General features: G+C 50.3%; 2 protein-coding genes across 7 annotated transcripts in view; one reads left to right on the forward strand and one right to left on the reverse strand.

Annotated features, from left to right (window-relative positions):
• The window catches only part of ACKR2 (atypical chemokine receptor 2), a 110,848-nt gene extending 103,986 nt beyond the window's left edge, over nt 1-6,862 (forward strand). For all 6 annotated transcript variants that reach the window (XM_060402125.1, XM_060402123.1, XM_060402124.1 and 3 more), the window contains one exon: nt 2,761-6,862. In XM_060402125.1, the coding sequence (XP_060258108.1) occupies nt 2,761-3,932 (1,172 nt within the window). In that variant the 3' untranslated portion in view covers nt 3,933-6,862. The remainder of the gene's footprint in view (nt 1-2,760) is intronic.
• On the reverse strand, nt 5,739-9,008 carry LOC101119853 (5-beta-cholestane-3-alpha,7-alpha-diol 12-alpha-hydroxylase). The gene has a single exon (XM_012099451.4). It carries the CDS (start codon nt 8,861-8,863, stop codon nt 7,364-7,366), a length of 1,500 nt encoding a protein of 499 aa, XP_011954841.1. The 5' UTR covers nt 8,864-9,008; the 3' UTR covers nt 5,739-7,363.
• Between the last annotated feature and the right edge of the window lie 3,038 nt (nt 9,009-12,046).

Below are 12,046 nucleotides of genomic sequence, written 5' to 3' on the forward strand. Positions count from 1 at the left end.
ATCAGCCACAGGCATGCCTATGTCCCCTCCCTCTTTAACATCCCTCCCATCTCCTTCCCCACTGCATCCCTCTAGGTTGTTACAAAGCCCCGGTTTGAGTTCTCTGAGTCATACAGCAAATTCCCATTGGCTATCTATTTTGCATACGGTAATGTATGTTTCCGTGTCACTCTCTCCATATATCCCATATACCCCATGCTCTTCTTTTTCCTCCACCCCCGCAGCGTCCATCAGTCTGCTCTCTATGTCTCTGTCTCCACATTGCTGCCCTTCAAGTAATTTCATCGGTACCATCTTTCTATGTTCCATGTACGTTAGTATATGATATTTGTTTTTCTCTTTCTGACCTGTTTCACTCGGTATAATAGGCTCTGGGTTCATCCACTTCATCAGGACTGACTCAAACATATCCCTTTTTATGGCTGAAGAATATTCCACTGTGGACTTCCCTGGTGACTCAGTGGTAAAGAATCTGCCTGCAATGCAGGAGATGCAGGAGTCGCAGGAGATGTGGGTTTGATCCTTGGGTAGGGAAGATCCCTTGGAGGAGGGCATGGCAACCCACTCCAGTATTCTTGCCTGGAAAATCCCATGGACAGAGGGACCTGGCAGGCTACATTCCATACGGTCCCAAAGAGTCAGACATGACTGAAGTGACTTAGTACGCACACATGCAATATTCCATTGTATATATGTACCGCAGCTTCTTTATCCTTTCATCTGTTGATGGACATCTAGGTTTCTTCCATGTCCTAGCTATTCTAAATAGTGCTGCAGTGAACGTTGGGGTATATGTGTCTTTTTCAGTTTTGGTTTCCTCAGGGTGTATGCCTAGAAGTGTGATTGCTGAGTCATATAGTGGTTTTATTCCTAATTTTTTAGGGAATCTCCAACTGTCTTCCGTAGTGACTGTATCAATTTGCATTCCTACCAACAGTCCAAGAGAGTTCCCTTTTCTCCACACTCTCTCCAGCATTTATTGTTTGTAGGTTTTTTGATGATGGCCATTCTGACTGGTGTGAGGTGATATCTCATTGTAGTTTTGATTTGCATTTCTCTAGTAATGAACAATGTTGAGCATCTTTTCATGTATTTATTAGCTATCTTATGTCTTTGGAAAAATATCTGTTTAGGTCTTTTTCCCACTTTTTGATTGGGTTATTTGTTTTTCTGGTATTGACTTGTATGAGCTGCTTGTATATTTTGGAAATTAAACCTTTGTTACTCGTTTCACTTGCTATTACTTTCTCCCATTCTGAGGGTTGTCTTTTCACCTTTATAGTTTCCTTTGCTATGCAAAAGCTTTTAAGTTTAATTATGTCCCACTTGTTTATTTTTGTTTCTATATCCATTACACTAGGAGGTGAGTCATAGAGATCTTTCTGTGACTTACATCATAGAGGGTTCTGACTATGTTTTCTTCTAAGAGTTTTATAGTTTCTTGTCTTACAATTAGGTCTTTAATCCATTCTGTGTATGGTGTTAGGAAGTGTTTTAATTTCATTCCTTTACATGTAGCTGTCCATTTTTTCCAGCACCAATTATTGAAGAGACTGTCTTCATCCTGTTGTATATTCTTGCCTCCTTTGTCAAAAGTATGGTAGCTATAGCTGTGTGAGTTTATCTCTGTGTTTTCTATCTTGTTCTATTGGTCTATATTTCTGTTTTTATGCAAGTACCATACTGTCTTGATGATTGTAGCTCTGTAGTATAGTCTGTAGTCAGGACGGTCGATTCCTCTGGCTCCGGCTCCGTTTTGCATGGTTCTATATATTCTTTTCCAGTGTTCAGGTCCTCCTGCCTGCTCTCAGCTGTTGTTCTGCAAGATCTTCTGTGTCTGAAGGTGTATTCCTGATGAATCTGTGGAGAGAGATGTACTCCATGTCTACCTACTCCTCCACCATCTTGTTCTCCCAAAAATACTTTTAAAATAACCAAAACAAGGGAAATCCTCAAGTGACAGAAGTAAAGAGAGCTCAAAGCCAGAGTGGACACACTAGCTAAATATAGAAGAAGCAAGCCTACTGAAGAGAAGCTCTCATTTTTTTTTTTTTTTTTTTTTAAAGAACTTCCCTGGTGGTCAAGCAGTGAGTTCAGTCCCTGGTCAGGGAACTAAGATCTTGCAAGCTGTGTAGCATGGCCATTAAAAAAAAAAAAAATTACAAACCACACAAAGAAGATTAATTTTAAGCCACACATGAGGAAGGGTATACAGACTCAATAAATAGGTGAAATGGTGTGTGCTGAGTCACTTCAGTCATGTCCGTCTCTGTGCAACTCTATGGACTGGAAGCTGCCAGGCTCCTCTGTCCATGGGATTCTCCAGGCAAGAATATTGCTGTGCCCTCCTCCAGGGGATCGTCCCAACCCAGGGATCAAACTCACGTCTCTTACATCTACCTGCTTTGGCAGGTGGGTTCTTTACCACTTGTGCCACCTGGGAAGCCCAGGTGAATCGGTATCCCTCAATAATAAAGAAAACACAAATGACCATATCAGTCTTTATAAACGATGAGGGACAAAATAAAGAAGAGAAGTGAATACTGTGAGAACACCTGAGGTTATGTCACCTACCCAAGATGACCTCAGTATCACGGGGTAGCCTTGGGCTGCCCACACTGGTACTCCTAGTCCCTAGCCCACAGGTGTAAATGTGGAGAGTCTACTGGACACCCCAGAAAGGGGCTCCCGTGGGTTTGGAGGGAGGGCAGGAAGGCCTGGACCCATCTCCTGTGGCTGACGCTGCTCTCTGGCCCGCAGAGCTCCAGGACTGGGTGCGTCCTCCTGCCATGGCCGCCACCGCCGCCCCTCTGCCGCCCACCACCAAGGTGGCTGGTTCTGAGAACAGCAGCTCCTTCTATGACTATGAGTACTACCTGGAGGACATGATCTTCGTGCTGTGTAGGAAGGACGAGGTGCTGTCATTTGGCAGGGTCTTTCTACCTGTCTTCTACAGCCTGATCTTTGTGCTGGGCCTGGTTGGAAACCTCCTCCTCCTAGCGGTCTTGCTCCGGTTCGTGCCTCGAAGACGGATGACCGAGACCTATCTGCTGAACCTGGCCATCTCCAACCTCCTGTTTGTGGTGACACTGCCCTTCTGGGGCATCTCTGTGGCGTGGCATTGGGTCTTTGGGAGCTTCTTATGCAAGGTGGTGAGCACCCTCTATACCATGAACTTCTACAGCGGCATCTTCTTCATCAGCTGCATGAGCCTGGACAAGTACCTAGAGATTGTCTGCGCTCTGCCCTACCACCGACTGAGGACCCGAGCCAAGAGCCTGCTGCTGGCAGCCACTGTGTGGGCAGTGGCCCTGGCTGTCTCCGTTCCTGACATGGTCTTTGTGAGGACACATGAAAACTCCCCTGGAGTGTGGGAGTGCTATGCGGATTTTGGGGGACATGGGACCATCTGGAAGCTCTTCCTCCGCTTCCAGCAGAACCTCCTGGGGTTCCTCCTCCCCCTCCTCGCCATGATCTTCTTCTACTCCCGCATTGGCTCTGTGCTGGTGAGGCTGAGGCCCCCGGGCCAGAGCCGGGCCCTGAGGATGGCCGTAGCTCTGGTGGTGGCCTTCTTTGTGCTGTGGTTCCCGTACAACCTCACCTTGTTTCTGCACTCGCTGCTGGACCTGCAAGTCTTTGGGGACTGCAGGGTCAGCCAGCACCTGGACTATGCGCTGCAGGTGACGGAGAGCATCGCCTTCCTGCACTGCTGCTTCACCCCCGTCCTCTACGCCTTCTCCAGCCACCGCTTCCGCCAGTACCTCAAGGCTTTCCTGGCCGCTGTGCTCAGAAGGCAACAGGCCCTGCCATCCAGCTATTCTGAGAGTAGCGGGCTCACTTCCCAGGAAGATGTAATGGGCATGAGTGACCTCGGGGAGAGGCAGGCTGAGAGCTTCCCCAACAAGGGGGACAGAGGGAAAAACTCAGCCTGAGCAGTCACACCACAGTCCATGAGAGCAGATGGGACCCAGCCCCTTGGTGCATCCACCGAAGTCTTCCCTTCAGAGGCCTCAGTGACCATGTTGCTGATCCCACTGGTCCGTTCTCAGTCCTCAGCCATCAGCAGCGTTCGCTCTCTCTGGCCCTCACCCTCCTCTTCCTTCATTGCCCTCCCAGAGTCCGTACTTGCTTGCCTGAATGGCTGCCTTAGTTTAACAGCTGACCTCTGTGCTGCCCATCCTTGGGCTCACGTGTCATCTGATCTGCACCCAGCAGCCCCTGACCACAGCACCCTCAGCATCACTCCCATGCCCTGCAGAGTAGCCAGATGTCTCCCACCCACCAGGCTTCCTCTTTCCCCGAAGCTCAGCTAGGAAAATATTATCGTAATTTTGTTTAATACCGCAGTGCTCATGCTGGCTCCAGGGGCTGGCAGTCAGGAGGGGCTCCACCCATGAGAGTCCACAGGTGGGAGGCAGAGTAAACACATGTTTCTGGTGGTCCACGAGCTTCTCCCTCCTGCCTCCCGTGCCCTCACTCAGGAGCCTCCAGGGGTCCCTCAGAGCCTACACCATCAAATCCAGCACCTTTGTCCAGTCTTAAGGCTGGACTTTTCACAGTCAGAATCCCCACACCATTTCACCCCTATACTCCTTCTCCTGGCTTTTCATTTCTTGGGTGTCACACCTATTGCTGTTTCCTTCACATTCCCATCTCTGCTCTTGTGCTGGTTGGCTCCCTCATGGAACAGGGGTCATTTTCCAGCCAAGTATCCCCTCACCCTTGTTATGTAACTGAGTCCTACCTGCTCTGGGAAACCACTCCAGAGTCACTCTGCCCTGTGCTTTGGGTGGTGTTTGGGTGGGGCACGGGTCTTGGGCCAGCTTCGGCCTTATGTTTCCCTGGCACAGTGATTCATTTAGGGATGGGCCCAGACACAGGCAGAGCTTGTGAAATGCAACTTGACTAGAACATGCTAGAACAGAGGCATGAAACTGAAGCCAGAGGGGTGTGAGGTCTAGGGCTGCTTCTCCATCAGCTTGGACTTCAGAAGGGGAGGTGACAGCAGTGAGTGAGCAGATCCTGGGGTCAACGCCAAAGCCCCAGAATCAAGGCCTGGCAGAAGGACATCCCAAGCCTGCACTTGACAGTGACACGAACCAATGAATGTCTTTTCAGTTTGGGGTGGTGGTCTTCTGGTACCTGCGACCTGCGGATTCCCGACAGATATGCCCTGCCTGGATGCCCCATGTCTCCCACGGTCAGCATCCTCCCTATGCACCTATACATCACTGAGAAACCTTTCCCAGGGAGCCCCTGAGCCACAGTGCCGTCTCTGTCTTCCTGAGCTTCTAAAGCATCACTGCCTTCTCCCACCTCCCAGCTGCTGCTGCTGCTGCTGCTGTCGCTTCAGTCGTGTCCGACTCTGTGCGACCCCAGAGAAGGCAGCCCACCAAGCTCCCCCGTCCCTGGGATTCTCCAGGCAAGAACACTGGAGTGGGTTGCCATTTCCTTCTCCAATGCATGAAAGTGAAAAGTGAAAATGAAGTCACTCTGTCGTGTCCGACTCTTAGCAACCCCATGGACTGCAGCCTACCAGGCTCCTCGGTCCATGGGATTTTCCAGGCAAGGGTACTGGATGGAGTGCGTTGCCATTGCCTTCTCCGCCCATGTCCCAGAGCCACCTGCAAAACCTGGCACAGAGCCTGGCAGACAGTAGTGCTCAGAACAAAATTTTTGCCTGGATGGAATGGAGGCTAGGAGGACATGAGCCAAAGTAAAGTAGACAAGACTGGAAGTCAGGTTTCTGTAATTTAATCTTCATTTAGGGAATTGAAGTCAGAGATGAAGGAATAAGATACCAAGCCCTGTGTGCTGCAGTCTGAAGCAGGTGCAGGAGGCAGGAAAGAGGACACAGAAAGCAATGACAGATGGGCTGTGATACACGCAGTGGCAGGGTGCTCCAGGGAGGGGCTGGGGCAGAGGCCATCTCTGGCCAGATGGTGAGGTTCAAGAGGCTTCCAGGAATAGCCGGCCCTGGGGCTAAGAGTGAAAACAAGCATTGTATGGACAGTTCTGCTGGAGAAAGTTGTCAAAGTTGAATTGCCCTGGATTGAAAATTCGGGGACTACATGTGGCAAAACTTAAATATCAACTGTGGGGAGGTGATGAGGAGCCAGAAAAGTAAAAAGGGGATGCTCAGAGGTGCTTTTGGAAAAAAAAGTCTCTGGCAGTAGGGTAAGCAGAGAGTCCACAGGCCCCATGTGGAGAGAGATGCTGAGATTGAGCTCCAAGAAGGGTAGCAGGGGTGGGGAAGTGGGGACAGGGTTCAGTGGCACCACAGGGGTCAGATGGCAGAGCTCTCTCCCTCTGGGGGAGAGAAGGGGAGGGGCTGAGGGTGTGTCCTCTGTATCTGCCCAAGGGGATGGGGTGGATGGTGGTGTCCTGAGCAGAGAGGCAGGGAAATCAGGAGATGGGCATGGTTCAGGGCAGAGGTGGGGGTGCGGTGGGGGAGGACAGATGCTGAGTTCTGTGTGGGCCGAACTGAATCAGAGGTGCTGAGAGACCGCTGTGGGGAGATTGGGGGTCTGGAGGTAGGAGAGGGATCTGAGCTTAGCGATGGTTGTGGAAACCAAATGAGGGGTTGAAATCACCCGAAGGTGGGGGCGCAGAAGGGAGAGGAGGGCAGGGAGGAGGGACCTTGCATATCTCCTCCATGAAAGGCCACCCTTCTCTAGAGCTGCTCTGTCCAATACAGAAGCCATGCGGCTATTGAGCACTCAGTGTGAAGGGTTGAAAAGTACAGACCAGATTTTGGAGGGAAAAAGAATTGTAAAAATATTTCATTAACACTTTTGTATGACTCCTTGTTGAAATGCTAATATTTTAGGTACATCAGGACAAGTAAAATACAGTAGAAAAATGAATTTCACCAGTTTCTTTTTACTTTTAAAAATGTGTCAGCTAGGAGATGAAAAATTACACGTGTGGCTTGCCTCATACAGCTATCAGATGACACTGTTCTAGACCCTGAATCCCACAGGGTAAGTGTTGAGGAAAATAAGCAAAGCGGAGTGGGAGGGTGGAGACCAATGTTTGCAAGATGCTACATGACTCACTGTAACCAGTGTCTGTACTGCGTGAGATTTGTCATGGTGTGTATTATCCCCCAAACTGAGTTGCCCACAGATATTTCCCCTTGCTTGGACTTCCTGTGAGAGGCGAGTTATACAGCATTTGCTGTGAGAGACGGTGTTTTCAAGAGAGAAGTATCAGCCTGTGAGGTGATCAGAAGGATGCCAAAGAGCAGGGAGGACAAGCAGGACAGAGGAGGGGGATGGTCTGGGGCTTTAGAGAGGTGGGTGAGAGGAAGCAGAGACCCAGGGGAGCCCCCCCAGCCAGACTTCGGCCACCTGGACAGAGCTCACTCCACAGGCCGCAGGCGGTAGCGAAATCGCACCTCGTGGCTGGGCTGTGTGGTGCCAAAGCCCCAGCGCTGGGGGTCCACGGGTGGTACAGGTGTGTCAGGGTCCACCAACTCCAGGTCAAAGTTCATGACCATGAGCAGGATAAAGAGCTTCATCTCGTTGAGGGCCAAGAACCTCCCAGGGCAGATGGAGACACCTGAGCCCCACGGCATGGTATAGTGGCGGATCTTCTTGCCTGCCTTGTAGAAGTCTACTTTTCGGCTGCCGCTGGCGGTGAGGAAGCGATCGTACTTGAAGGCGGTGGGCTCAGGGTGGATGTCGGGGTCCATGTGCACTGAGAGATAAGGGAAGAGGGCCAGGATGTCTCCATTGCGGAGCAGGTACTCCTGCCCACTGGCCATCTGCAGGATCTGGTCATCGTTCACCACCCTGAGGAGGGTAGGCGAGGCCCTCAGCCGCAGTGTCTCTTCCATCACACTGTCCAGCACCGGCATGCGGTGCAGGGCACCAAACTTAAAGGACTGCTTAGCCTCCAGCCTGACCTCTCCCAGGAGCCGGGTGGCCTCCTCCCTCACAGCCCGCATGGCCTCTGGGTGCTTCAGGAGGAACAGGAGGGCCCAGAAGGAGGTCGGCCCTGTGTTACCCTGGGAGGCCCAGAGCATCATGAAGTTGAACTTGTCCTGCATGGCCGGGGAGACGCCCTGCTCCCTCAGAAACTGAAGCATGTAGGTGATCCAGTTGCTTACGCCGTACTTCTCCAGGTTGTGTTCCACCGAGAGTTCCTTATGGAAGAGACGCTGGAGCCGGCCCACTTCTAGCCACTCCCGGGGCCCCAGCAGGGAGTAAACAAACCTGGGGAACAGGCGGTCATACTTGCGAAACTCCAGGAATAGCTCCTCTGCCTGCAGCAGGTCCTGCTCCTTGTCCTTTGTGTAGCCGAACAAGCTCAGGTAGCCAGCCTTGAACAAGATGTTGTAGCAGAAGTGAAAGAGGCCATCCTCACGCCAGTGGTGGGTGTCCAGACTGGGGCCTGTGGGCCCCAGCATAACCAAGGACAGGGTGTCTAACATGACTTTGTTGAGCTCCTCCAAGCCTTCCCCCATGAGGTGCTTGGTGCTGGCTGAGTGTATCATCCTATAGTCTCCCTGCACAGAGCGGTATCCAAATACCTTTAGCACCAGTTTTTGCGCATACTCCACGAAGTCTAGCTTCCTCTGCGCATCCTTGAGGATGGGGCCAAAAGACAGAGGGTCCATGACAAAGGTGAAGTACTGGCCCCCTAGCTGTACTGTGAATATGTCCCCATGTTTGGCCTGCATGTGCCTCAGAAATTCGAACATATTCTTCCGGAAAGCCATAGCATGGCCCAGCCAGGGCATGGGGCCCTTATCCAGAGGGGGCTCCTTGGGTCTTCGTTGCCGGAGCAGCCCCCGCAGGCACAGGTATCCCACAATGACCACTAGCAGGGCTGCCAGCACCGGACCCCAGAGCACCATGGCTGACCTCTTCCAGGTTGAGTCTGGATGTGCTGTTCTCTGGGTGCCAGAGGGTTTGGGAGGACACGGTGGGGATAGAAAGGTCTTCCTACCTGGACCTTGCCCTGTGGCTGCAAGTTGCCGTAAATAAGCCTGGCGAGACAGTACCCGAGAGCAAATCCTTCCCCTAGATTCTGTTAGGACCTAGTCATGTGAGAGCAGCAGGTGGGAGGGAGCAGGAAGAAGGCCAGAAGGAAGCCTCTTGCTGTGGTCACAGCCCCCCACGAGCTTCAGACTTTGTTGCAACCTTTCCTGACACAGCTCCAGCACTTTCTCTACCAAGACTTCTTTGACCCAACCCTCACCCTTGTGACTTACCGGCCACTCACTCCTTTATTTACTCTTGACTTCTATGTGCATTAATTTGCCAGTTCCTTCAACAGAGATGCACCAAGTACTTACTAAGTTTCACATCCACTTCTCCTTGTTCTTTAAAAGACCCACAGAATCTCCCAAACAGAGGCTCCTTCAAGCACAGGCTCAGACTTGAGTCTCTGAGTCACTCACCAACTGGTTTGCCCACTTCTCTACCAAGAAATACAGAGTGTGAGTCATGGAATTATGAAATGTCAGAGATGATAGGGACTTCAAACCAACTGCTTTACTTCACAAGAAGGATCTCGGTTCAGAGTGTAGCAGGGACTTTTTCTGACAGTGGCCCTGGCTTGGGTGAGGTGAGTTGACCATTTACTAGGGACCTTTAGTGACATGTCAGGCCAAGACCCTGTCAGCAGGCCCAAGAAGGAGAAAACTACTGTTGACTCTTAAGAGTTTAGTTCAGCAGCCTAGCTCATTGTTGCAATATGTGAGGTTCAGACTGAATTCAACCAGTTGTGACAACCCTCAAGTTACTCTTTAACTTCTGAAATGACCTGCAAACAGGGACTTTGTCTCTTCAGACGATCATACGATTTGAGTGAGCTTCCGTGTGCAGCTCTTCCCAGCAGGGATCTGAAAATATCCACACTCAGCATCCACGAAGTCCTCTCTGGTTGCTCAGGGCAACCACAGCAAGTACTCAGCTCCAACAACTCTTCCCATCCTTAGGATATGGTCAGAAAGGGAATTCCCTGGTGTCCCAGTGATTAGGACTCAGTGATTTTACTGCTGTGGCCCAGGTTCAGTCTCTGGTCAGGGAACTAAGACCCCACAGGCTGAGGCTCTGCCAAAAAAAGAAAAAGGTCAGAAACTGTGGGTCAAGTCCAAAGAGCTGAACTTTGTCCCTTAGTATATTTTTGTATTTGGGGATTTTTTTTTTTTTTTGGTCGTACCATTTGACGTGTGGGATCTGCTTCCCTACCAGGGATTAAACCCATGCTGCTGTTTGGGAGCTTGGAGTCTTAACGACTGGCCCAACAGATAAATCCCTGTCCCTCAGTTTTTAATGGATGGCAGCCCCACCTTGCTTCTCAGCAGTAAAGAACACACCCGGGTCAGGAAGATCCCTTGGAGAAGGAAATGCCAAGCCACTCCAGTTTTCTTGCCTGGAAAAATGCCATGGATAGTCCATGGGGTCACAAAAGAGTCAGACACCACTTGGCAACTATACAACCACCACCACCACTACCTTACATTCATTCTTTCCTTCGTTTATTCACCCATTCACTCACACCCACTCATCCATTCACTTCTTCCTTTCTTGGAACAGCCCTGTCTATTCATTCAACAGATACTTGCTGTGCACTTAAACCAGAAATTTTGCTGCAACCCTAAATGAGACTGACCTGGTCCCTGCCCTCGTGGAGTTTATGCCTTCCACCAAAGAAGAATATAATCACAATTGTGTTAAGTGCTACAAAGAAGGGCGGAACAGGAAGGAGGATGGGGAATCATGGAGGTTGCACTGATCAGGAGGTCATTAGAGGAGGACAGCAAGACCAGGTAAATGTGTGCTGTGTGTAAGGATATAGGCGACATTCTTCTAAAGCAAGCGGCAGGGTCATCTCAAGAGGGCCAGTGTGGCCAGAGTGTGCAGAGCAGGAGGAGTCTCCAGCTCAGTGCGAATTTGAGCTCTGACCCATCACCATTGCACTGAACTCTTCTGATGCCAGCCACCTTTGTGTATGGGACCAGCTCAGCAGGGCTGCTGAAGGGTGGCCTGTCCCAGGGTATTGGCCCAGGTGCTGCCCTCTCAACCCTCTGGAGTGGCTGGGACCCAGCAGTCCAGAGTGTGCACCACAAGCCTATGGCAAGTCTCAGCCTTACACAGTCCGGCCGCAGATCCAGGGCAGGGTGGGGGTGGCATCACAATGGATTTGCAGGGCGGTCCGGGAGCCTTGGAGTACAGAATGAAGCAGGGCAAAGGCTAATAGAGTTTTGCCAAGAGAAAGCACTGGTCATAGCAAACACCCTCTTCCAACAACACAAGAGAAGACTCTACACATGGACATCACCAGATGGTTAATACCAAATCAGATTGATTATATTTTTTGGAGTCAAAGATGGAGAAGCTCTATACATAAGTCAGCAAAAACAAGACCAGGAGGTGACTGTGGCTCAAATGATGTACTCCTTAGTGCCAAATTCAGACTTAAACTGAAGGAAGTAGGGAAAACCACTAGACCATTCAGGTATGACCTAAATCAAATCCCTTACGATTATACAGTGGAAGTGACAAATAGATTCAAGGAATTAGATCTGATAGAGTGCCTGAAGAACTATGGACAGAGGTTTGTGACATTGTACAGGAGGCAGTGATCAAGACCATTGCCAAAAAAGAAATGCAAAAGGCAAAATGGTTGTTTGAGGAGGCCTTACAAATAGCTGAGAAGCGAAGCGAAAGGCAAAGGAGAAAAGGAGAGATATACCCATTTGAATGCAGCGTTCCAAAGCATAGCAAGGAGAGATAAGAAAGCCTTCCTCAGTGATCAGTGCAAAGAAATAGAAAACAATAGAGTGGGAAAGACTAGAGATCTCTTCAAGAAAATCAGAGATACCAAGGGAACATTTCATGCAGAGATGGGCTCGATAAAGGACAGAAATTGTATGGACCTAACAGAAGCAGAAGATATTAAGAAGAGGTGGCAAGAAAACACAGAAGAACTATACAGAAAAGATCTTCATGACCCAGATAAGCATGATAATGTGATCAATCACCTAGAGCCAGACATCCTGGAATGTGAAGTCAAGTGGGCCTTAGGAAGC

This window comes from Ovis aries, chromosome 19 (assembly GCF_016772045.2).
Source record: "Ovis aries strain OAR_USU_Benz2616 breed Rambouillet chromosome 19, ARS-UI_Ramb_v3.0, whole genome shotgun sequence".
In the NCBI taxonomy this organism is placed as follows: domain Eukaryota; kingdom Metazoa; phylum Chordata; class Mammalia; order Artiodactyla; family Bovidae; genus Ovis; species Ovis aries.

What these genes read in the sequence shown, in the direction of transcription:
- LOC101119853 (XM_012099451.4), bottom strand. Translation starts at nt 8,863, where the DNA reads ATGGTGCTCTGGGGTCCGGTGCTGGCAGCCCTGCTAGTGGTCATTGTG.